At 42.0% G+C, this 26,942-nt stretch overlaps 1 protein-coding gene across 1 annotated transcript in view; it reads left to right on the forward strand.

Moving 5' to 3' along the window:
- Positions 1 to 853: 853 nt before the first annotated feature.
- The window catches only part of CPZ (carboxypeptidase Z), a 34,528-nt gene continuing 8,439 nt past the window's right edge, over positions 854 to 26,942 (forward strand). Inside the window, exons 1-7 of the mRNA NM_204578.5 lie at positions 854 to 1,028; positions 13,224 to 13,247; positions 14,510 to 14,884; positions 15,655 to 15,867; positions 17,320 to 17,516; positions 18,471 to 18,632; positions 24,560 to 24,718. Of these exons, the coding sequence (NP_989909.4) occupies positions 941 to 1,028; positions 13,224 to 13,247; positions 14,510 to 14,884; positions 15,655 to 15,867; positions 17,320 to 17,516; positions 18,471 to 18,632; positions 24,560 to 24,718 (1,218 nt within the window). The 5' untranslated portion in view covers positions 854 to 940. The remainder of the gene's footprint in view (positions 1,029 to 13,223; positions 13,248 to 14,509; positions 14,885 to 15,654; positions 15,868 to 17,319; positions 17,517 to 18,470; positions 18,633 to 24,559; positions 24,719 to 26,942) is intronic.

The raw sequence follows: 26,942 nt of genomic DNA on the forward strand, positions 1-26,942 counted from the left end.
ATGTATAGGTTTTTAAAAAAATTCATCTTACCTAAAGCAAACTGTTTCACCATACTTGTTTTATATGTATACAATGTCATATTTCTGTTTAAAAATAATAATAATAAGGTAAATTCAACACAGAAAAACTGCCCAGTTAAACCATGTATTTTATATATATATATATTCCTTAGCTTTTGTGAAGTTATTACAGAAGCACAGCTACTACGGCATCACACATTCTTTTAAGAATAGGTTGAATTCTCAATCTGTTTACGTAAACTGGCTCTCATTTTAAGCAACTGGCAACCCCAGGTGGAACCTGGAGGAGGATCCCAATGGCTTCTTTGTGGCTTCTCACGTCTGCATGCTGGAGGACACGCACCTTGGATTCTCCACGCTGTCATTATCGTGTGTTAAACTTGCAGTTTGAGCTGCTTATGAAACACCATTCCTTGGGAAGAAAGTTGCTTCTGATTGCTTTTCTGTGTGTGTGTGTGTGTGTGTGTGTCTTTTCCCTATGTTTTCTCCAGGCAGTCGCCCTCAGCTCAGTGAGACCGGCTTTACTGCCGCTCCCCTCTCCCTTGGGAAAACTGCCGCACGAAGTCTGAAGTGATGGACCCCCGGCAGCACATCCCCACGATGCAGGGACCCCCTTCACCCCCACTGCTACCGAAATGACAAACCGGGCTGCACCAGGGAGACCGTGGGGAGGCAGAGGGGAGGGAGAGCTCACCCCTCCTCCCTCTCTGCCTCAAAGCCTTTTGCTTTCCAAGCTCAAATGCTAGCTGAAATCTGATGCCTGGACTGCATATGCAGTGAGACGTGGGCATGCCCTCGCAGTGCACCGATTTCCTCCGTGCCTTGGAGAGCCAGAGCCGTGCTGAGGCTCCAAGCGGAGGAGCCGCTCCATCGGGCAGTGAGTGCCACATCACTGTGCTGCCTGCACAAGGGCTCCAGCATGGTTCCGAGCCTGCTGCTCCTCCTCACCGGGCTGTTTAGGGCCACAGAGCCAGCACCCCGCTGTGAAACCGGCCAGGAGACCCTAGGTAAGGCTAACCACCCTAAAAGCCCCTTTTCCCCTTTTTCCTTCTCCTGGAGATGAGCAGAGAAAAGGGCTCTGATTTCAGGGCATGGGAGGTCGATGTCACCCCCCCCCTAGAGATGGGGAAATGGGCTCCTTGGGAGTCTGCAGATATCTCTGTGATGAAACTGGAGCTGGCTGAGACAGCATGGATAGAAATTAAAAAAAAACAAGCTTGTGAAGTCAGGCAATGTAATGTTTCCCCACCACTATCTTTTTAGGGCCATGTGCAGATGTGTTTTTCTGTCAATTTTGAGTTCCCAGTCAGTAGGATCCCCTTTGGCATCTGGGGAATGCCGTGGGCTCTCCCCATCTATGGCCTTGCCTTCTAGGAATCCGGCAGTCAGATTGCATGAAGGTGAACTTTCGACCTTGTGTGTTTTTCTGCTTAATAAAATCTCCTTACGTTCAGCTTTAGGTCACTTTTTTTTTCTCTTTTCTAAGTCCAAAGTATGAGAAGAATTATTAGGATGTGAGAGCTGGAGGGTGTGTCGTAGTTTGCTATAAGCAATATGGAATTTGTGTGCATTGATTGGCTGGAAGGACAGATTTGCTCATTAGAATAAAGGTAAGACAGGAACATGCTGCTGAATGGGTTGAAAGCTCTTGGTTCAGTAACTAGTTGACTAATAAATAAAATGTTGAGCGTCTTTTAAAAATATGTGGTGGCTTTTCTTTACCAAATGGACTTCGTTTAGATTTCTTTTATGTGGGGACGCCGGGGAGGTGAATGCAGAGCAATTCCAATGTAGTGACAAGCTCTAGTCTAGGAAAACAGTAAAGGAGAGGAAAACTGCTTTCAGAGAGCTCAAATTCAAAATGATTCAGAGCTATTTTACAAGAATACAGGAAAGGATAAAAAACCTGCAAGTGACCTTATCGTTACCCAAGGAAGTACAGCTATATTTTGGTTCTTAAATATAAGCCATAGTCTGTCAGTGACATTGAACTGCTACACAGCACAACCCGTGTGCCATGCAGTGTGTATAATTTGAGAGTGCTGTTCCCACGAACATCAAAGTGAGGTCTACCACAGCCTGAAGGGATTTTATTTTTGGATAAAGCTGCACAAAGAGAAATGTTGTAGACTATTTGCAGCCAATTACAGGAAGAGGCTGTGTGGTTTGCAGCATACCCATTCTCAGAGAGCTCTGGTTCTGCTCCAGCTGATCAAAGATGTGCTGTGAGGTGTTATTAATCCTGGCAACCATAAAAGCAGGGATAATTGAGGGGTAATTGTGGCAGGATCTGTTTGCAGTTGTGCTGTCTTTAGGGGAGGGCAGGTGGTAGAAATACACCTTGCATGTGGAAGGACTGGAAAATGGCCCTAAAGGATGACTGATGGCAGGGAAAGTGGGCTGTGGGCATTAAAATATGATGTGCAGTGTGAGAATGGGGTACACTTAGCAGTAACCACTCTTGGACCAGGAATTAAGAGGCAACCTGAGCATCCAGAGACCTGCCAGGTTTCTTATTCCTTTTCTAAGGAACTAACATCATGTCAGGCAACATGAAAACAGAGGAAACTGCAGTGCTGAACACATTCATGTTCAATATCCAGCAAGGTTATGCCTTCAGCTGTAGTGCTGGGATTTTCTCTCTTCTTTTAGGATCCCTCACACCAACTGCAGATTTTGGCAGAACTCAATGGCCAGAGCCACAGTGCCCTGAGCTGCTGATGTAGGAGAGGAAGCCAGGGGAGCCAATATTGCTGCCTGGTTCTCAGCAAGGCTAGGGCTAGGTTTGGAGGATTCTCAGTAATGTTTATTCTTCTGCAACTCATTTTTTCTTTTCCAATAAGAAATCAAAACAAAGCTAAAAGTAAAAAGATCCTGATGAAATGCGGTGTGCCCTTGTGTTTAGTAAAATAAGGAGATGATTACTGACATCCTACACCAGGGCTGTCACCAACGTATGGCACAAGCATCAGCATCAGGCAGTGTGGGGAGCTTCCTGAGAAGCAGCTGAGAACCATGACATGGATTGAGGGCAGATTCATTCTCAGCTGTGTGCCATCACCACAAGGAGTCAGGAAGCCACTGCCTCTCTGAGCAATAGGGTGCTCTATGGCCCTGTTGAGAGACATCTCTTCCAGACTTTGATGTTTCACTTGCCATTGAGCTTGCAGTTTGGTTAAGAAAAGTACACCTTGGCAAGTCATCCTGAAAGGTAACCAGCCTTTGGTAGAGGGAGCTAATGGCGTAGGTTTCTGTTTTATCTGAGCACCATGCACTGAATACTGGTGTGTTCTGGTGGTAATGAGTTAAATGCAGCCTTGTGAGCAAAAAAAATAAAATAAATAAAAACAAGCAGCAGGCTGGAGTCACATGCCTCAAAGCACTGAAAGCAGCTGGCTTCCCTCACAGGGACAGGGACAGCTGGGAACAGGCCCCACGCTGAGGCTGGGTGTCGTGGGCTGCCGCCTGTGGGGCCTCTTTGTTGGCTCCAGGTGCAGCCTTCTGGGCAGGCAACGGGGCTGGGGGCTTTGGAAGAGAAAGGAGTTGCCTGCGCAGCTGGGTTTCAGCTCCCTGGCTGAAAGGTATTGTAGAATCATAGAATCACAAGGTTGGAAAGGACTTACAGGAGCATCTAGCCCAACTGTCCTCCCATCACCATTACTACCACAGCTACTAAACCTTATCTCATAGCTCCTCATCCAGACACCTCTTGAACACTGCCAGGGTTGCTTATAGATGAAGTTAGCCCACTGGATGTTGCTTGTGAGGACTGGAGCTGTTGTACCTGGTTGTTTCTCATCTGCTCCCAGCCTCTTCAGGAGGGTTCCTGATCCTAACCACTGGGATTGGGAGGTAGATCCTGTTTATGACCTTGAGTAAGAGTGATTGTTTTGTAGACATTCAGACTGAAAAAAAAGCTTTGCATGAAGCACTATGCTTTTCTCCTCCCCCTCTCCATCATTCTCATAGTTTGCTTTGCTTTACTGCTAAGTGACAAAGGGAGAAGTTATTGCATTTCACAAGCTTCAGGCTGGCCCTAGCTTTGTGAGGCCTGTGTTTAGTGTGTTCAGAGTGTTTTAGTTCAGCTGCTGTGCACATTTCTACTGCTTGTTTCCATGCCTGTGCGTGCACGTGAGGCAGAGCTTCTCCAGCTGCTCTCCATGGGACTGTACAGTTCCTTCTGCATTTCTTGTCCCGCAATGGGCAGGACCAGACCAGAAATGTGGCCATGGAACACGTGTGGGAGATCCCAAGGTCTTGGAGTCTCACTGTTGTGCCCAAAGTGGACGTGTCCAAGTCTTGTCAAAACAAAGGAATGCAGAACTACATCATGCATGCTCACAAGACAAGAAATTCCAGCTCTCGTAAACTTGGTTTTCATCACCAAGTCATGTGAGCTGTTTGGATTCCCACCAGTGGCTCTAGTATTTTTACACAATTATTATTTCTGCAACAATGGTTTTGGCAACATTTAACATGGGAAGTGGGTCAGAAATTGCCACTTATGAAGATGAAGTGAGTATACATTGAAAGTATACTTGGTGTGTATATTCTTTTACTGCTGAAATGACTTATGTATGATTTTAATCTGAATGCAAAGTTTTCTTCAGAATACTTGTTTATGTATTTTTAAAGTGTCTAAATACAAGTCAAAAGCCAAACAAAAATGTCCATTGCCATAAGATGTATCGCGGCTGTTAGACTCAGTAGCACTGATGATTGGTCTCCTTTAGAGTTTCTTGACACAGCCTTTCCCAGCACACAGTTAATTTGGGGTTGAATGGAGTGCCAGCTGGCTAACAGCAACCATGATTCCCTGTGGATGGCCCAGGCCATGTGAGAGCCATCCCATTCTCAAATCTGAAGTAAATACTACGTACGTTCTGTGAGTTCCTCTGAATCAGGAGAGGCTGTGTGCAGATGTGAGAGGAAGTCACCTGCCTTCTTGTGAACATGGTGCTTGATGCTGACAGGCTGCATCCTGGTCTATTTGCAGGGCTTCTCCTCACGATTTCTCTGACTGCTAAATCTTATTTGGACAAAGAACATTCTAGTTGGATGTAGATGTCACATCAGTGAAATTTAGTAACTTAAGGTTGTTCTGCCCATGAAATTTCAGTCCATTTGTTTATCCTATTGTAGTTCCATTGATTTAATTGGCGCTATTTCAGTTTTACAGGGTTATAAGAGGACAACCAATTTGGAAGACAATATGAGGCTAAACCATGGATTTAGAAATCCCAATGCTATTACGATTTTGGTCAAGAATGTTGAATTAACTATCCATCTTTTGTAGCATTAGAAAGTACCACATTTGGCTGAAGCTCAAATACTTGCAGAGGAGCCAGGTGTGATGTTAATTACAATGTCCCATGCATCTAAACTAATAAAGAGATGAGGCAGTTATAGACTGTGGTTAAAGAGGGTGAAATGACATCTTGGCAAATGCTTTGGAAAGATAAATTGAGGTTTTTTATCTTGAGTTTTATCAGATGCGAGGCTCTGTCCTGCAGTATTCAACAGAGCTGAACTTACTGAAAGGTAAGCCTCTGACTCTGGTAGATCAAAGCACTGAGAGAGTACTGTATCATTAGAAAGTGGGAACTGAGCTTTAGAGAAAATACATTCACAAAGTAAAGCTATGGAGATGTCATGGATCCGCATTACCAGCCTAGTAGCTGGTTTCACCTTTCTCCAGTCACTCTGATGATAATTTGATCCCTTAGAAGGTAGGAGATTTCCTGACCTCTTCAACCTTCTCACCTTATCAGTTGTTTTTACACCAGCATCTTCCAGATCCGAACAGTTTCCTCCAACTTTCACTAGCCATACACAGAGAAACAGTCCCTATATATGGTCAGATAATCTTGGAACAGCAAGTGCATGTTCAGCATCTGCTGCTGCTGTTGTTGTTGTTTTCTTGTGTTTTCTTTTCCCAGCTGTAGATTTTGCCTTGCAACAAGGAAAACATCTCAGCTGAGGCCAAAAGAAGGTATTTAGCAGGTTTTCTTCTGGGGTTATTTTTCTGCTTAGGATTTTCAGCTCGGAGGACTCTCCGGAGATGCAGCTGGGATGGCATATGAAATTCGATTGCCAGAAGCACAGAGACAGTCCGTGGGGTTGGTCAGCCAGCCAGCAGCTAGCTATAATAATAATCCTCCTCAGGTTGTTTAAGTCTCCTAAAATCAAAGCCTTCATCAGGACAACTCTTGAGGTTGATTTTGAGTTGTTGCTGAGTGGCAAGTCTCTGTATGCATCTTCACAGATTTTGTGTGATGGTCTGCAGATTGTATGAGCTCCCATCTCCCGTGGGAAACCTTTGGCATCATGTCACACATCCTAGCCCTATGAGGGAAGCAGGCCTGGAGAAGCTAGTTGCAGCGTCATTGCTGTATGGACACCCCCAATAGCTCAATAAAAATGGTTGCTTAACTGAACTCTAAGAAGCAGGTGGATTAGAAAGGAGGTGGGTTAATTACAAACATTGGCTTGACTTTTCCTGCTGTGATCTTTTACATTCAAAGTGAATGCAGATTAGTCATTAATCTCGTTCAAGTACTTTCAGGCTTGTTCATGTGGGGGTTGAAAATAGGCTTGTATCACCTCACATTCACTGAGATCCTAGGAAGCATGTCTGCCCATTTCTCCCTGGGACTCCCTCTGAGCCAGAGGAGTTGGCTTTGAATTTTAGTTAATTTGCATTTGCCGGTAGAGGTAATGCACTGGATGTGTTTGAATGCAAACTAGACAATTTGAGGAAGCAAGTAAGGAAAAGGGCTAGTATTTTCACACAGTTTTTCTCAGACAGCATCCAGATATTAGCTTAGATGCACCATTTTGTAGAAATGCAGGTGCATTGATTGACTAGAAAGACAGCACTTACAAAATGGGCAAAGAAAGACGAGTAGAGAAAGAGTGATCTTATCTGTCTGCCTGCTTATTTAAGGGGAACTAATGAATTTCAGTCTCCTGAACTGTCTACCTAGGCATTTGTGACACACTGTCAATGATATCTGACTACGATTCAGGGAGTTCACATGATGCAGAGCAAGCATTACAGGCCTGGTATTCTCCTTCCTCAATACATCTCAACCCTCTCCATCTTAAATCTTAATGCTGCTGGGTTCGGTTTAGCGCTCCCTAGGGGCCGCCTCAGGTACATCACAGAATCGTCATCAGATTCATTTGAGTTGGAAGGGACCTTTGAAGGTCATCTAGTCCAACTCCCCTGCAGTGAACAGAGACACCCACAGCTCAGTCAACTTGCTCAGAGCCTGGTCCAGCCTGACCTTGAATGTCTCCAAGGACAGGGCATCTTGCCACATCTGGACAATCTGTTCTAGTGCCTCCCCACCCTTATTTCCAATCTAAGTCTCCCCTCTTTTTGTTTGAAACCGTTTCTCCTTGTCTTGTCAGAACAGATCATGATAAGGAGTCTGTCCTGTTCTTTCTTATAGCCCCCCCTTAGATACTGAAAGGAGCAAATACATCTCCCCCCTGGGGAAATTACAGTAATTGCTGGAGTGGAAGATAAATGTTAGGAACAAAGTCGTCCCCACACAAAGGCTCTGATGTATCCAGAAAAAGGAATTAACCACGTGGGCTGCTTTTTTTCTTCCAACTCCTTCAGTTTTCCTGGAAATCCTTTTTTGTGGCTTGGGATCTTCACTCTTGCTCCTGTACATGAGCCTTAGATATGCAGTTACATTCCTTCTGTGCTTTCTGCTTGACCATTTACACCCTAGCCGTGCTATTCAGCTGCCTCATTTCACTGCCATTAGTTTAGTTTAGTTTATTATCCTCCACCCATTCATACCTTACTGTGTTTCCTGCTTTTTCTTTTTGCTGTAGCCAGGAGTAGCTCTGGAGGTCGTCAGTCCTTTGCTGTTAGCAGGTGGTATTGCAAAATGATACAGCCCAGCAGTGTTTGCATGTTACCACTGATATTAAGTTTTGCATCTTTAGTGTTAAAAGGTAGATGATCATTGCAAGGATTGACTCAATCAGCCATGTAAAAGCACAGAGAAAGCAATTCTAACATGATCCAAAATTGAAATACTCTATTTGGAAAAGGAGAATTTTGACTATAAACAGGCTAAAATGAATACATATGTCTTCCTATTTATAATAGTAAGAAACCCAGAAAAGTGGTAGTGGGTGTGCAGCTCTGTACAAAATAAATCATGTAATCTTGTTCAGTCTGTCAGTCATTACAATGCAGTTGTGTAAGCCTTACTGAATGATTTAGATATTTTGAATTTATGCTCACCCTTGGGCTTATTCCTCTAGTGCCTAAGTCTCCTATTGGCTTTGCTTTTGAAAAGGCAACCGGCCAAGCCATGGCACTGGAGGTAGCTATTGAGATCTATTGTCTGTGTTAGGGTTAATCACAGCAGCTTGCTGCTTTCAGTGCTGAATCATCAAGGGGAAAAAATGTAATCTTGGCAGTAAAATATGTATGTGCTGCATTGTAGATTTTCAAGCTTGCTTTTGCAAATTAAAACCAGAAGTGTATGTTGTAGAGAGGGCTCAGAAAGCTTGAAATGGCTTTTCTGCTCTTCAGTAAGTGACTTTATCCATAATCTTAAATAGCAACCGTGCTACTGAGAAGGTTTTTATACCTCTGGTGGAAAAGCTAAAGCAGAAAAATGGTCATAAAAAATTGAAAAGACTGTTCTGAATCAGGAAGAAAAAGGTCTCTTTGTAGCAACCTGTCCACAAATGGGACTATGAGGAGGCTGCACTGTCTTCCTCTGAGCCCAGGAAAGGTTCTGCTCAAAGAACGGAAAAGCATTAGGCTTTCTCAAGCACACAGGAATCAGCAACTGAAGTCTGCCAAGTTAATTTGGAGGCCTGAGAAAATATCTGTATATTATTGTCTGTTGTTACTCACAAGAAAAAGAGAAAGGGGGAGGCTGAGCTCTTCTGGCTGGCACTGCTGAAGCAAGCTGTAATAGATTTATTTGCCGGTCATTTCTGTGCACGGGGACACGGAGCTCATGGGTGCAGGGCTGCAGGAGGGAGTGTGCAGTTCTAGGGTTGGCCTCTGGAGACAGTCAGGAGGCTGTGACCCGGCTACGTGCATCCACACTTCTTTGTATAAGTACAGGCACTGGAGAATTATCTTTGGCCCTTGCAGAGCCACACCCTCCCAAACAGATGTAAGCATTGGCATTAGGAAACGTAGAAAATGTCCAAACACCACATCAGCATACATACACATTTAAAACTTGCTTTATACCAGACCTTTTCTCTCTTGTTTGTATGTATAGTAACTCCTAATAACCTGGAAGATCAGGCTGCTCACCTGCGTGTGTTTACATGACAGAGCCTTGGCTGATGTATGGTTCGCATGGCAGCTTGTATGGGGCTGTGGTGGACAGAAGAGCCATAGGCTGGGTAGAGCTGGCCTCTGAGATGACAGAAGCTGCACAGATGTCTCTGGCAGAGGGAGACAGGGAGAAAACATTGTGGTATAGTGCACATACATGGTGCTTAAGGTTGGAAAAGACTACAAAGATCATCTAGTGCAGTCATCAACCCACCCCCACCATGCCAACTAACCATGTCACTCAGTGCCACATCTCCATGTTTCTTGAACACCTCCAGGGATGGTGACTCCATCACCTCCCTGGGCAGCCTGTTACACTACCTCACCACTCTTATGAGAAGTTTCTCCTAACATCCAACCTGAATATCCCCTGGTGCAACTTAAAGCTATTACTTCTCATGCTGTTACTAGTTACCTGGGAAAAGAGGTAATGCCTGACCTGCACCTTGATATAACCTCCTTTCAGGTAGCTGTAAAGAGTGATAAGGTCTCTCCTGAGCATCCTCATCTTCTAGATCTAAGTTTAAGCTTAGTTCTAGGTTTAGGACCTAGGAGGAAAGAGTCAGTTTTGCTGCTTGTCAGTGATTGAGACTTGATAGTTTCAAGCTTGCAGGCCTAAAGTTGTGGGAAGCAGAATTTAAGCATGGATTTATCATAAGAAGCTTCATCTTTTATTGAAGAATTTCCCCTGCTTATCACATTCTGATATTAACAGCTTCACTTGCCACAGGTAAGGTACGCATTTACATGGATTTGGTTTCCTCATCTGAAAACTAAATTTATATTCTTCAATCAGTGTTTTTAATAATGGATAATAGCCATATTACTTTATAGATTTCCCCTCTGTATAAATATGGTAAAAACAACCAAGTGTAGAAACTAAATAGTAGACAACCTGAAACCAGAGCAATCTTTGTCTCTCCTGTATTAATGTCTATTCCTGCTCACAAAAAGATTCAGACCTCTCATGAACCCAGCTGCAGGATATGACTTAGCAGAGTTTAACACATCTGTTCCATCAGATATCCAGTCCTTTGCAGCACCTTTCTCTCTGGCCAGCTGGGCAGAATGCAGCATCTGCTAAAAGCAGTAAGGCTGCTTGGAGAGCAAGAGCTGGGGTAAGCAGAAGCAGCACCATGCCCAGACCCTGCCTGGCTGCATTTTCCTTTTGGTTTCCTCTACTTATTCCATCTTGTTGCCAGAATACCTTTCTGCTCCAGCTGAATAAGCACAATATTGGGATACCATTGAAAATATGTTTGTGCCACGTATGAAACTGACTGATGGGTATAGCACTCCTGCACAGTAATAGTGGTATGGAAAACTCTGTATGACTCAGTATCATTATTTGATCATCATACATCAGAGAGACAAACAAAAGGACATTTGTGGCAGGTCACAAAGCCTTCCAAGAGGGAAAGGGTGTTACTTTTGAGGAAATGTGAGGAGCCGTAGAAAGACTGTTCCTACTCCCCAGATTAATCTGTGAAGAACCACACTCAGTGAACACAATCTTCCAGTTTATAACAAGATCAGCTACAGTGCAGTCATTTCTTAGCCACCCTTCAATGTAGTGAAGGGTATTAATTTCACTGAGGAACATGAGTTGGTAAGCACGGTGATGATGGGTTGATGGTTTGACTTGGTGATCTTAGAGATGTTTTCCAACCTTAATGATTCTATGATTCTGAGTGGTCATTCCTTTCTCCTTCCCGTGTAGCATTATACAAAAAGCTCTTCTCTGATTATCCCCATGTGTAAGATTAAATGTAGGACCTCGCTGAGCTGAGGCTTTTTTAGGCGTGCCTTAACCTTAGTAAGGGAACATGCCAAAGTAGGGGAAGCATATTGAAATCCTATGACAGACAGCACTATTGATGAACCAGGTATTGTGTATTGCTCTAGCATAATGAACCAAGCCAGGAAAAGTGTTTTTATGGATAAAATTTATTCCAGCTTGCTAGTTACTAGAATTTGTTGTTGTTGGAGATGGGCTGTTTCTGCTTGGTCTGATCCCTCATTTATTTTATGAGGAAATGTGGATCAATGACAGTTCATAATATAGAACTAGACTCATTTCCAATTAAAAGTCTGCCTCCGACATAAAATTCCAGGCTTAATTTTGTTCTTGTTAGAATTATTTTATTTTGGCTAAGGAGTGATCAACTGATTAGCAACACATATGCACATGGTTACTTTTAAACATTTGCTGGGCGGAGAGGTTTAAACTTCCCTTAGCAAGAAAATAGAAAACAAAGCTCAATTCACTGAGCAAAAAGCTAGGTGTCTATATTCAAAGTGACAGACAGAACAAATAGCAACATAGATTCCCCAGGATATTACAAGACCCTTCAGTGTTGGAAAAGCTCAGACATAATGGCTTGGCTTCTATGAGGCACTGATGAAAACAACTTTAGTAGCAGTTATTTTTCTTTAGTTGCCAGAAACAGAGAAGGACAGTATAGAATTGTTGGCTACAGGAACAAAAGAAGACTCCCCTGGGTCATCAAATAGAGTTACTCAGAATTAAAAGAGCTTGTTTATTTGACCTAGTAAACAGAAAGCTAAGAGGATCTGACTGCTCTCCATAAACACACAGAGAAGGCATGCACCAGGGAGTGCAGAGAGCTATTTAAGCTGAAGGACAATGCTGGCACAAAAATACATGGATATAAGCTGGCCATGACTACTTTTAGGCAGAAAATTAAAAGGCAATTTCTAGCTATTAGAGGAGTGAGCTTTTGGGAAAGCTTTCCTGGGAGAGTAGTTAGAAGGCAAATAATTAGCTTCAAGATATTATTAAATGGATCATAAAATGCAGTATCTAGAGATAGAATCAAGTCAGATGAGAAAGAAATATATTCTCATACAACCAGTAAAAGCTTATTTTCTCCATGAGAACTTTATATACACAGGTTTATGTAGGACCAGTAGACTTGTTAGATGAAGATCCACAAAGCCTGTCAGTATTTACATGAAGACTCCTGTGGTATTTTAGACTAAACCAGGTTCCCGAATTTCCAAAGTTTCCTAGGCACATAACTTAGAGTTTTAAGCATGTCCAGAAATGTTGTCAGGTTGTCAAGATTGCACAGCTCAATGTCTTTTTTAAACTTAGGTCCTGTTTCTTACACAACTACACTTATATGTATTGTCAAGTCTTCCGTCCTTAAATTGGGCCAAAGACTGGCTGGACGATGTTCTTGTTGGGTTATGCCTTCTGCCTGCTCACTGCAGCCTGTTCTGTCTTCTTATTAAACTCTATTTCCAATTATTTTCTTGTTTGAGATTCTCTTTTTTCTTTATTGATGTGGGTGAATGCGGCTCCACATTCCAGCAGCTGTTTTGGGAACACATGGCAGAGGGGTGCCTATGTCTGGGGAGCAGCAACTGAAGTGGACTGTGTGTGTTTGTGTGTACTGTTAACAGTGAACAGCAAGCTACATTAGCAGGACAACAGGACAAGAGGTCTGGGAAATGAGCATTTGAGAAATTGTGATCCTGGAATGGATACTGGAGAAACCAGAGGGTCTCAGATTTGGCTACTGAGAGACTAGAAGGTCTAAGCCAACTACTGAGGAGATCAGGGAGCTTGGGTCTTTGTACCAGTGAGACCCTAGATGTGGGCCAGCTACCAGATAGACTAGTGAGTGTGTCAATGTATGAGCCACTGATATATCAGTGGATTCAGGGGTCAGCTACTGGGTAGATCATGCCTAGCTACTGGGGAATCATATTTATGCTTGTGTGTATTTGTGTGTGCATGTGGAGATGCAGCAATCCCAGTAGGACTGCCAGGTTGGGCAGTTCCTACTGTGAGATGAGATAGGTGCTGCTGTCCTGATGCTATTTTTATTTTCTTTATTTGCAGGTCAATGCCAAACTGCACAGAAAGGTACGATGTGACTTTGCTTGCTCTCCTTGGAAAATCTCAGCATCTTAAGTATTTCTTTATTATGTCCTGAAAAGTTTTCTAACATGGATGCTGTAGTAGGTCTAGTTCTTAGAGAGATGATCTCTCTCACACAGAGGAGAATTTTACCACTCTGACAATTGTATCATATTTTACTATTCAGAGACATTAGCAAGATAAAGATGCTAAAACCTGGGTCTACTACTATAATATCCAGAAATTTTATGATGAGACATCTCTTTATTACTTCTTTTTTACCTCTGAGTTGACTGAAGGTGTTAGCAGCATTTTTCCTTCCTAACATCTCTTATCTTGATTTCTTAAAGTATATTAAATTGCGTGTCTGTAAGCCAAGTCACAGAATAACTTCTGAATGCTTTGGGCAATTTCAATCAAACTTCACAGAGAGGCTGAAGTTTCAGAGAGATTAAACTCTGTCAAATTTTGGTGGCCAGGCAAAAAAAGAGATGTTTTTTCCAATACCTCCCCTCACAGAAAAAAAGTCAATGTAATCTCACATGTTATTAGTGCATCCATACTCACAGGCAAGGACAGGGAAGAGAGCATATCATAAACATACCTTTTTCAGGATTCTGTGTTTTTACAATGTTAGAACATGAGATAGTCTTTCCTTTGGAAACCAGATTTTGTAAATTTTGTAAGTATATTTGTTTCCAATGTATTTGTTAAATGAATACGTATATGGGCCAGGCACTCCTGTGTTGGTGAATGTCAGTGGATGTCATTTTTTCTGCATGGAGGAATTCAGTGACACACCTCTTCTTCGTACACACTTCCATGTTAGTCACCATTTTGTCAGACTGCTCCTCTGCTGACATCTGTCACACGGCAACAAAATTTAATGGAATATTGGTGGGAAGGTTCAACCTCTACTGTCATACCATCAGCATCTGCTTCTGGTGTTGTGTTGTGGGCCAACATAATAAACCAGAGGCATTACTTTTGGAGCATCCCTCAGTCCAAATACCATTTTAATTTTGAATGACATCTACTGGCATCAGATTGTTCACTGTCAATCTCTGGACTAAGTAAAATTCTTACCATTTTTTCTGTAAATGGTTTTAGATATTAATACCTTTGAGAGTATTGCAAACTGCCTCCAGTCTACCTGTGAATAAGAACAGAAAAATGTTCAGTAAATGTGTTATTTGTTATATTGTTCTTGAACTCTTCAGAGCACTGATAATAGAAGCCATTTTTCTTATGTTCCCTTTTTTTCATAGCAAAATGCGTGGACATCTCCTTAAGCTCTTGTACAGATGTTACCTATACTCAAACAATGTATCCTAATTTCCTGGATCAGAAGTCTCGAGAAGTGATTGAGTACAGCTCTGAGTATATTCTCATAAGCGTGCTGCACAACTTGCTGCAAGGAGAATGCAATCCAGATCTGAGGCTCCTGGGGTGCTCAGTGCTGGCCCCACAGTGTGAAAAGGACAAAGTTATAAAGCCTTGCAGGCATGTATGTGAAAACCTGAAAAAAAATTGCCTCTCTGCTTTTGATGCAATAGACATGGCCTGGCCCTACTTCTTAGACTGTGATCGGTTTTTTGCTGGGGAAGAAGAAGGGTGTTTTGACCCACTGGCAAAGCTGCGAGGTAAGGAAAGAAAAGAAAGATGCTCTGTTGACACATTTTACTCAACTTGATTGGAAAGTTCTCATCTCAGTCAGCTTGATGTGCCTACAGCGCAACACTTCTGAGCTTGTCATATTTATAAACACTTGCAAGGTGTGATTCATTTTGTTCCATCTATTTTAACCACTTAATTAAACTGTGCTCAAGACGTACCGATTCCTCTCCCTTGCATACGAAGATCAAGATAAGCAGCTCAGTGCTAGATACTCGGACTACTGATATGTATTTAGATAAATCTTGTCCTCTGTTTCAGCATTTTATTTTCTAAAAATATTCTATTTTTAATTTAAAAACCAAAGCTTTGAGGTGCACATGAATTCATGGCGACATGACAAGCTCAGTGAAGTTATCTCATTAGTGACAGTTGCAGGTTTTTGTTTAGATGAAGAAGATCCAGATAGTTCGAGATAGCTGAATTTCATTGCAAATGAATTTGATCCATCAGATCCAAAGGGAAAAATCTGTATATTTATGACTAAAGTGTGGTCAGTATGCCAAAGACTAAATTACAACTGGATATTGCACAATGTATGTGTCAGTGTGCATATGCATTACTATATTTTTTTCAAGAAACATATGCCAAAATAGACAGTGTAGGATGCAGTACATGGAATTAAGGCTTTGACTGCAAATTTGTTTTCTATATTTCTACTATTGAAAAATGTATTTTGTGGAAAAGCATAGGTATTCATGATGGCTTTTAAACGCTGTCTTACAATTTTTCTTTGCAGGAGAAGTAGCTGTTGAAGAAGATTTGCCTTCAGACTTCCCAGCTACTTTTATTCAGTTCAAGCATCATTCGTATTCCCAAATGGTGAGCACATTGAAGAAGACTGCTTCTAGATGCTCCCATATTGCAACAACTTACAGCATAGGTCGCAGTTTTGAAGGAAAAGACCTTTTTGTGATTGAGTTTTCAACCAAGCCTGGTCACCATGAACTACGTGAGTTTTATCAGTGTTGATTGGGTTGCTTAAGGGGAATCCAATAAACTATCCATCCTCTTTAACAGGATGTTTCTTAAAACGTAAGAAGTGTTTATTGAAAAACATTGTATTCTCGAATTACAGTGATGGCAGATGATTTGCTGCAGTAATTATTGCCCAGTTGCATTTTCCTAAATTCCTTGCTCCTAAATGTATGGCCATGTACATGGGCACAATGGTACGACTATTATTTATTTATGCCCAGTTTGCAAAGATTTTGGAGAGTTCTCCAGCATCCAGGTAGACTCAGCGGTGTCGCAGCACTGAGCTACATCTAAATAGATTTTTGAGCTTATTACCTGAGGTAAAGCTTCTGTGTCTTCTGTATGCTATGCCCCTGGGGAGGCAGAAAGGGCAGTTGAGCCTGGTGTTTGCTTTGTTTGCTCTCACCCACGCTTTCTTGCATGGTGTGGAGATATTCTGAGATGCCTTTGAACTTCAGCAAAATCCCAGAAGAAATCATTAATAGAGCAAAGTTGCAAACTCCTATCTGTTGGCCTATTGTCCTTCTTCTCTTGTGTAAAAAGGATAGAAGTTGCAGGTGTCTTTTCTAGGTGATATTCTGTTTGCCAGGATAATACAAAGCCTGTGAATCAGACTTTAAAATAAAAACTGATATAGCATGATAAAAGATGGTAGTTTACCACATCACTTAGCATTTCCTTCTAAATCTATTGCTCCATGTTTCTCAGGACGTGATTTTGGTAGCCTTAGCAAGCTGGCACAATAGCTCTGTGCTAGCCCTCCTTCCAGGTCCAGTGCTAGGGGTTGTACAGGATCAAAAATGAAGGGCTAGACAGGAAAGGGTGCATCTGTTTTCTACTTTCCATTAGTCTCTAATGAAGGATGGAAACTGAGAGAATAGCTGCAGAGAATTGTGAGGTTATGTGTTACTAATAATTCTGTTCCAAGTCTGTTTAGCCTAAAAGCCACTTTTTATGCATTATTTAATTTACGTTCCAAATACGTGGGTAATATATTACACATCTGCAGGTCATTTCTAAGATGTGTGACAATACAAGGCATTGAATCTGCCCAAGCTAAGTGCAAGTGCCAGGGGTGTGTTTTGTTCTTTTTCTACCAGCTTGACATTTGCAGCATCACAACTAATGAGCTTCCCCATCAAAAAAAGAAAAAAAGAAAAAAGCTTAGAGCAATGATTGCCTCTTTTTGTGTGTGATCCTGAAAGTATGGATTTTGTTTCACACATACAGAAAGCTATTTAAATCATTGCTGAACTGACTTGTAAGGGAGAGAAATTCATCTGGAGTTGGTGTACTGTTTACAGCAATGTATGCATTAAATTACTGTAAATAAAACTTTCATCAGTAAGCTGTCTGCGTTACTCTTCTTTTGGAAGCCATCCAGGTATAATCAAATTAAAGCATCTCATTGCTTCGTATTCTACAGTCAAGCCAGAATTTAAGTACATTGGCAATATGCATGGAAATGAAGTTGTGGGAAAAGAACTGCTGATATACCTTGCGCAGTATCTGTGTTCAGAGTATCTTCTGGGGAACCCTCGCATCCAAACTTTGATCAATAACACCAGAATTCATCTCCTGCCTTCACTCAACCCAGATGGGTATGAACTGGCTGCAGAAGAGGTAAGAGACTTTTTATAAATAAATGTTCAGTGCTTCCTGTTTCTAAAATTCCCCCTAGGAAAATACAAACTTTAAGTGAAGCAGTAAGTATGGGACAGAGTGCTAATAACCAGCAGCTGGGCTCCCAGGCTGCTATGGGGGTAGGTTGCTTTCTGAAGACAGTGTGAACAGACCTTCAAAGCAACCAGAGCCATGTTTGCCATTTTTCCTCCCTGCGTGCATTGACGTGGGAATGACTGTGCTACTTTTTCACACATTTCACAGTCTCTGTTATCAGTTCTAGAACAGGATGCCCACTGACTCACTTTAATGACTTTTAAACTAATTTGTAAGGAAACGTAATTTAATACTGTGGAATAGACATTATTCCTCTTGTAGACTAACAGATGTAATAAAATGGTAATGTGGTCTGTACTTGACAGCTTTCAGAGATCAGCTGATGTCTGAAGGAGATGTATGAAAGCAACATTTCTGATAGATGTTATGTGGCCTTCTTCTTCTTTTTACCTCCATTCTATCAGTAGCATAATTAGCATGAAACATGAAAACAGGACTTCCTTTTTTTGAGTTCCTCCAGTGGTGAGCTCTACCTATTAGAATGATACTTGGGGTATTGCGTTCTGCCTGAACTTTTCTTTGAGCAAGAGCTGTAATGTTTTTTTTTTCTTTTCTTCTCTTCTAACCCACTCTGCATGTTGCTCTGTGTTGAGTAAGAAACTGCTGTGCTCCTCTCATGAGTCACATCACTGGTGAGTGAAATAGCTCTCGTGCTAGTAAGGGCAATCTCGGGGATAAGAAATGATTAATAAGTGTGGCTTTTTTTGACTTCATATATATTTTTAGCTTATCTCTGATATATTCTAAAACGTAACATTGCTAATTATAAAATGAAATTTTAAACACATCCTTTTCCCACAAAGTTATACTGAACTGGGCTTCCGTGTTACATCTTAGGGTGCTGGTTACAATGGATGGGTGATTGGCCGGCAGACAGCTCAGAACTTGGACCTGAACAGAAATTTCCCTGATCTGACTTCAGAAGCTTACAGAAGAGCTGGGATTCGTGGGGCCCGCTTGGACCATATCCCCATTCCACAATCCTACTGGTGGGGTAAGGTATGAATTACAGATTTTACAAATCTCACATACTACAGAGCAGCTCAGAAATTAAGAACCTGAGAATTACCAAGTAATTCTCTGGTAATAAGATTTTATATGTTGGACTAAACTTGACATGTTCAGAATTGCCATGAAAAATCCTGGTATAGGTCTGGCCAAAGAGGCAGGTGTCAGAAATCACTGGGAAAATGTGATAATTTGGATGATGCTATTATAAATTAAGAATCATAACAGTTAGGAGAGATCGCAGGCATGTAACAATTCACTGTTAGTGATTTAAACTGAAGTAACATGTTGAAAAGCTTTTTATGCACTTTTATGATATGATGGGTTGCATTAAAAAGAGCGTGGCCATCAGGTAGTGGAATGTGATCCTCCCCCTTTACTGTGCCCTGTAGAGGCCCCATCTGGAGTATTATGTCCAGTTTTAGGTGGTCTCCAGAGGTCCTTGCCAAAACTGATGATTCTGTGATTGTCAGACTCAGATGTCATTGCATTAAGCTCTGCACAGGTTTGATGCAACTGTGGTTTCTGACTTGGAAAACACAAAAAGGCGTAGTGTGAAGTCACATGGCATATGCTTTCCACAAAAACAATGGTTATAAATTACTATAACCTGCTGGAGCAATGGGAAAATCCAGTTGGGCGGTAGTGGAGTTGGAATGGAGAGTTGCTGCCACCCCTAGACTCGGGGAGCAGAATGGAAACACCGCTGCACGACCTTGCACTTATCCTCTCTAAGTGATATCCAGAGTTCCCATGGGGAACAGGATTGTTTTGGCAGCTGTGTTCAGTGTTAGCCAAAGATCTGAGACAGCACCCTGTGAACTTCTACTTTTCTACAGGTGTTCTCATATAAGGGCTGTACTATATCCCAAGGAAATCTCTAATGCTCCCCCAACATTTTGGTAACCCATTTCACGGTAGTGATATATGGATAAAAGCACCTCACTTCCTCGGGATAATATAGATATGATGATGCAAGGCTATGAGGAACTTAATGGTGCACTTTATATCAGATCATTGATTTTCAACGTAACTCATCTAAAGTTTATTCTACTTTATGGATGTTATTGTACAGATCCCAGCTCATGTCACTAGATTTCTGCAAGAATAGAAGGTCATGGGCATAATAATTTCCAACTTTTTCCTGAACAATGACTGATAACACTGAACAGTAAATGCAAGTAATTTACAGAGCCTCAGATGGGAAAGAAGAGTTGAGAGCATGTGAAGCAGAACCAGAGGTCAAATGAAAACAGCTGACAGAATGTATTTTAGGATAGATGTCTAGAGAGGGAATTGTTTCAGGTCATTCCACTTGTGCTTTGTAGTTTCTTCATGGCTTACCTTGTCTTGTGAAGTATTTGCTTTCCCATATAGGACTTAGGCTCAGAGTCATTCCTGTTCTCTTTTAAGGAAACCATTTCCCTCCCTTTAAAGCCAGAACTTTGACTAGGAATGCCTGTGTTTCACAGTAAATCTCTGAACACTGCTCACTTCTATATATCTGTTATCTGTTCCCAAATGGCAATCCAGTATTATTCAGTTAGTTGGGAACCTGCCTGCATTTTCAGCGCAAAGTACTAATTACCCAGAACATGCTCAGTAATAACAATATTATATCACAACAGTCATTACAAATATATATGTCTAGCTTATTGGGAGTAGCTATGCTACTTTAAGCCCAGTTGCGGAAGCTGTCTCTTTTGGTGAGAACTTCTTGCTGGGCTCCTGGTTTGAGAGAAAACATTGTCTTGTTCCCAATCTTGTCAAGGTTGGCTATTCCATGCAATTGCAGTTCTGTTGTCTGTCAGGCTTTTTGATCCATATCTATATGTGTACTTCCCTGGAGTGAGATGCTTGCAAGGATTTGTTCCCTGCCTTAGGAGCTCTTTCATGGGCTGTGTAAGTCCCCTGAGCAGACAGGATACAGAAGCACCTGACACATTTGAAAAATTAATTGAAAATGCTTTTACTTTTCCATTGAGATATCCAAGAAGGCTGCTTTTGTCCTTTCAGACTGGATGTAGTGATGGGCAGCAGACTCTGAGGAAAGAATGGAGATCTGCCTCCAGCTGTTGTGCCCTCTGTCTGCATCCAGAGCTGCAGGGCTGAAGGCCCAAGCACACCTAAGGAAAGTAAAAGGTGACCTTCATCCTCTTTGTGATAGTTCCCCAACAGCTTATCCCGTGTGCAGCCTAGAGTCCTCATAACTGTCTGGATCTTCCTTCTCTGACCTTCCTGATTCCTCCTATGAGTTCTATGTCTGTCCTGGTCTCTCTGTTAGTCTTTGGGGTAGTTAGCGGTAGGCAGCCTCCCACAGAGTTATTTTTACAACCATGTGTTTAGCTTTCATAGATGTTGTGTATCATCAGAGCAGTTTATAGAGAGCTACTTGGAGACAGGCTAACATTTTTCCCACAGATACCTCTACTGCTGTGGCCAGTTCTGCCCCTGGTCACCCCCATGTGTCTGTCACCACAGACAAAGGACCAGGAAGCCTTGGCACCAAACCACTCTCTGTCTGATGTCAGCCTTAGTGGGGATAGGCCCTGGGGAATAAACACAGCCCTTCTCCTGCAGGCTTGTCCTTGCTTAGGAAGATGAATTAGAAATAAGGTGTTGGTTCAATGATTCATTCCTCATACTACCAAAGGACTCAGGGGACCTCTAGGTGCTTTCCTGAACCCCGAATGCACCCTAACCTAAACAATATCCAAAGTATCTTTGCAGAACAAAAGAGAGAACTGATTTTTCTGTGGCCTAAATGGCACCACAAGATCTCCTTGATAACTGTAGTCATGCATGGTTCAGAAACATAGTGGTAAGTGGTCTCACCACATTAGGTTCCTTTCCTGCACTGGTGGTAGTCACAGGGCAGCCAAAGCATCTCTCCCATAAGGAGCTTCAATTCTGTCAGGCAGACAAACCCACGGCTCCTACAGAAGTCAGCTTTGTGTATGCAAAAGCGTTATGTCATGCATTTCAACACCAGCCTCTCAGCTTTCATTTACTTAATAGTGTTTATTACCTGCCTTATTAAAGTAATTACGTGGGTATTGCAGGGCATTGTATAAAGATCAGAAAATGGAAAGTGTGGTCCCAGCTAATCTTACAATCTCAAGAGAGCTCTGACCTCCCTCCAGACCTTACTATACAGTGGTTTTTGTTTCCTGGTATTTTAAATTATTGAAATAAGGGGTCTGAGTGCTAGGTCTGAGAGACTTTGAGCTTCATTTGAAGTGAATCCAGTTAAATTGGCCTGACTCAAACGGGATTTGGAGGTCTGTGCCAGTGGAGGCCGGCGTAGCATTTAGAAAAATGAACCTTGTTGTTTCTAAAAGGGGGAAAAAAAAAGCCTTTGAAAGCTATGGAGACAGTAACTAATTACAGAATAATTGATAAAAATGAGATTCGGGTTTTAAAAGGTAATGCCCATTCACTGTAATTATGCCCAAATAATTTAGCTGTATTCTAATTATATCTCAAATTGTTCTTGTGCGATGAATACCTTAAGACTGATTTCCTCTGACTGAGAAACAAGAGCCTTGGTGAAAAAAAAATGAAAAAGAAACATAGAATCCACATTATAGTAAACGTCTACAAACAGTCAAAGGCCAGAGTGAGACGGAATCTGATATCATCCAAAGGATCTGAACCAAGATAAAAAGGGATGGACACATTTCAAAGCCTTAATCATGGATCACAAAGTTGCTGAAATGCAATTAGGGTAAAAACCATGACATTGAAATTACTGTTTTTCCACAACGTTTGGTTCAACAAGACATTGGCTGTGTGCTTTGCAGCTTATACAGGTATCAAGTGAGCAAGTCAGCTAAGCAGAAGAGAGCAGAATATCAGAGCTCTCCAAGTCAAAATTCTGATTTCACCCTTGCCCATTGAATGACAGAAGCAGCTAAAATCTTATCAAGACCTACGAGCACTGTTTGAAAGTAGGGCTGATGCTGGCATCAGGCACATCCTCCCTGGCTGAGCAGCTGCATGTGGGGCAGGGAGAGCCCTTTCCTTCTGGAGTGCTCTCTATCTGACTGTCAGAATGTTTTTTCAGGCCATGCCCTTTCCAGAAACTAATTTTCACTGTTACACAAAAAGCCTGATTTAGGTTTCTGGTGTGCAGAGTGCTTCTGGTTGAGGACAAGTGGCACAACCTAGCTTGTGTCCCTATGTTAGCTGCAACTCACACATTTCTTGATCATAAAATTATGGAGTTATAGAATCACAAAGATTGGAAAAGACCACTGAGATCATAAGGTCCAACCATCTTCCCATTAATGATTTACCTTGCAGCAGTGTCATATCCCTCATGTACCTACTACTTTCCAAATACAAGGTACAGACCTATTAAACAGTGCAGCTAATGCACCCAAATCATATGCAGATAAACGTAAAGTGGTAAGTGGATGTGCAAAGGGAATAGATGTAGAAAAGTGTTATTTCCTAGTGTGGCTGTCAATACACCAGCATATGTAAAGCTGTATTTACATGTACCTCATCCAAAAGTTGCATCTGTGCAGGGACTGATGCGAAGAAAACAGGAATTACTGTTGCTGTGAACCTAATGTTCAGTTAGGTTCAGTTCAGCAGTCTTTAGGGTTATAGGGTAAATAGAACATATTTACTTATGTTCTGTATCTACTGTGTTTTGAGCTATATAGCACAACCATTAGAAGCACTTGGCTCTCTGGCACTGGCTATTAGCCCAGCCATGATCCTGGCTAAAGCTCTGGTGACATGCAGTGTTGGCAACCCTGTAGAAATGCTGAAGTAAATCTAGCGTAACAAACCTTGTTTTTTATACTTAAACTTGCATATCTTCACTTGTGCAAAGCGGAGCCTGGGACCGACAACGTTCTTTTCCTGATATCCTCACAAGTCGCAAAGAAAACAGCCTCACTTCAGGAGCACCGACTGGTGTCTGGGCTTGCAGGGACCAGCCACCAGGTGACACTGTTACCTCGTAGATTTCACCAACGCTGAATTGGGTCCGTGAAATCCCTCCTCAGAACAGAGCGGGGGACGGAGTCCCGCATCCACGATGTCCCCGAGGTCCGATCCCCACTCCCCGGCAGCCGTCACTTCTCATGCACTGCCATAAAGACGAATTTTGTGACCTATTTGCAGCAGTTCCCTGCAAGTGAGCTGCAGTTGTTGCTGTGTATTATATCTGTTAGCTTCCATTTATTTGCAGAGCTCAGGTCAGTATATGAGATGTTATTTCCAGCAAGTGCTGAGCATTACAAATTGATCCTTGTATCCCATCCAAAGTCAGTCCTGCTGTTTCAGAAATGAAATTAGAAAAGAGATCTGGTTTGCAAATCATAGTAAAGCACCGCGACAGATAATGCCATCACCACTTTGAACTGCTGAAAATGTTGCTGCAGTGAAAAAGTATTCTTTGTCAAAGTTTCTGGTTTTTTGTTTTTGGAGGGTTTTTGTTTTGTTTTGTTTTGTTTTGTTCTTTTTCATCACTTTTTCCAGTGTTTGCTTCTGTTTTATAGGGATGTAAAAACAGTATGTGTCATCTCATCTGTTTTTTATAGTAAGGGCAGTGAGACACTGCAACAGGTTGCCCGTACAGGTGGTGGATGCTCTGTGCTTGAAGACATTCAAGGTCAGGCTGGAGAGGGCTCTGAGCAACCCAATCTAGCTGTTCATTGCAGGGGAGTAGGACTAGATGATCATTAAGTGTTCTTTTCAACTCAAAAATGCTATGATTCTATGATCTGTTCCCTGGAGCAAACTGACACTTTTCCCTCATTAATCATTGGAAAGGAAGAGCTGAAGAGCCTCATCATTCTCCTTCTTGACACATTTTTCTTCACTGGACTTTATCCTGCTCAAGACCAAATCCTTTCGGAGCTGAACAATCAATCATGGCTACTTCTTCTCCTGGTTTTCAGGTGGCACCTGAGACTAAAGCAGTGATGAAGTGGATGAGGTCCATCCCGTTTGTGCTCTCTGCCAGCCTCCATGGGGGTGAACTGGTTGTGACTTATCCTTATGACTATTCAAGGCATCCTATGGAAGAAAAAGAGTTCTCCCCTACACCTGATGAGAAGGTAACATGATTTTTTTACAGTGGGTATACTGATATGGTTTCCATATGCAGAAATAGAATTTGCTGTATCAAGTAGTGCTATTTAGCTCTTTGTATCTGTTGTAGTTTCCATGGGAATAAATAGGAGGCATTAATACAAAAAAAAAAAAAAAAAAAAAAAAATTCAGACATTTATTTAATGTGCTCTAAAATATAGGCTATCAGATTGATGTGTAAAAATTTACTCATTTTTGTGAGGCCAAATATGCTTTTAGGAGACCCAGGTTAAGAAAAGTAAGGATGTCACTATATAAGGGGTGAAAGCTCTGCTATTTTACCACTGTTTTCCTAGAATGATAGAAGCAAGCCTCATCAGAAGTGTTATTTTCTCTTGAAATCTGTAGAAACAAAAAGGCTGCCTACCATATGGTGGCAGCCTTGTAACATTTATTCCAGAAGAATAGGAATGGTTTTCCCCTCTGAGGTTCCTCAGCTGGGAATCACTGTAAATCTTCTGTAAAATTTTTTGCTGTCTTTCCTATTTCCCTTTGATTTCCTCAATCTAGTATTCATTGCTGACAAGCCCACTAGGAGAAGAGCCAGCTCTTTATCCTTCTAGCGTATGTTAAAAGTGTCCCTGGCCTCTTAAGTAAATGTGGTTCCTTACCCAGCTTACAGCAACTGAAAATCATCAGTAGTTGGTCTTTGACTGGAGGTATCCCTTATCTTTGAGCACATCTTTGGGCTGAATCTCTTCTAAAGTGACAGTTCTCCTCAGCAACTATTAAATCTTTATCACTATTTAACATTTTCCATATCAATTCATTTCTTCTGAGTGGTATGAAAGGTACTGACTGTGTGTGCATAACAATGATTTAGCAGTAAAACAGGCCAGGCACTGTCTGGTGGGTGGCAGTGAAGAGCTCTTGGTGAGAAGTCACAAACTCTAGTGGATGTCACAAACACATACATGTACAAGTAATGTCCCCTCACCTGGGCTAGAGGTGTCCCGATTAGCACAGAGATGGTGCAAGACTGTGGCCGCGCATGCCTCATCCAGCAGTTCACATGTGGGAATGAAAGACAACCGTCCCTCCATCATCTCCACTCAGAGACATCATGTATGTTTTGAATGAAATGATTCATAACTATAAAGGGCTCCATCCTTTGGGGTGGAGTGAGCCCTAATTGTATCCCTGGTTTGTGAGACACAGATCCCTGATTTGTAAGACACAGAACCTCATGCTGAGATGGCTTCATAGTCAGTAGTAGCAAAGCCTGGGAAACTAGTTACAAACTTGGAAGTTTAGAACATACAGGGGGGATATGGGATGTCCTCCATTTAAACCAACTTTTTCAATGAGTCAGCTCAAGAACCTTAATAACACTACCAGCAACACTTAGCTTTTGCTTAGGAAGTTATAAAATGTGTACCTGTGAGGTGACCTGCATTTAAGTAATGTCATCTGCTGCTGCTGCTGCTGCTGCTGTGGAACTGGCAACCTGAAGTACTGCAGCATGTTTTAGCTGCTATATGTTAGCTGTATCCCTTGTTCTGAACACTGATCTGCCAAATGCACCGTGCAAGGGGAAGAGAGGCAAATTTGCACCCTTGGCTGCATCCCTGGGTGAAATGCTGCAGTACAGATAATGTCCAGAATTTCAAAAGTCAAATTCTGCAGGACACTTTCAAACTAGATCTCCTTGACTGCAAAAGTCTCCTTGACTCCTGGATGCTGCCACTTCTTTATGTCTCTCATGGTGTATGTGTGACAGTCCTCCTGGCAGTGGCAGATTTCAAGCCTCTTTAACCTGCATCATCAACTGTGTTTCTAACTTCTGAGTCTCAAAACTGACCCATGCCCTTATGCCACATTCTTGCATCTGTTTCAGCTAACCTAATCCAGAACCTTCCATTTTTTGGCCTGCTCTTTCCGGCAGCCTGTTGTTGCTTTGTGTTACAGAAGTGGCACTTATCCCTGTGACCACTGGGGCAGAGAAGCACACACTAAAATGGAGTCAAGTTCACTCCCTTTGCTGAATGGAAACTCTCCCTTTCTCCCACTCAAAAAACCCAGCCTGTGTCAATCAGTGTGATCAGTGTTGGCATGCAACAGCATGTACCCCATTTTAGCAACTGAACATCATGCTTCCAAAATTCCTGTTCATTACCTCCCTTTATGTTCTTTTATGTAATGCACTGTTCTGTATAAACATGGAAATATTTTGAGGTCTGTGGCCAGTCA

This window comes from Gallus gallus, chromosome 4 (assembly GCF_016699485.2).
Source record: "Gallus gallus isolate bGalGal1 chromosome 4, bGalGal1.mat.broiler.GRCg7b, whole genome shotgun sequence".
Taxonomy (NCBI): Eukaryota; Metazoa; Chordata; class Aves; order Galliformes; family Phasianidae; genus Gallus; species Gallus gallus.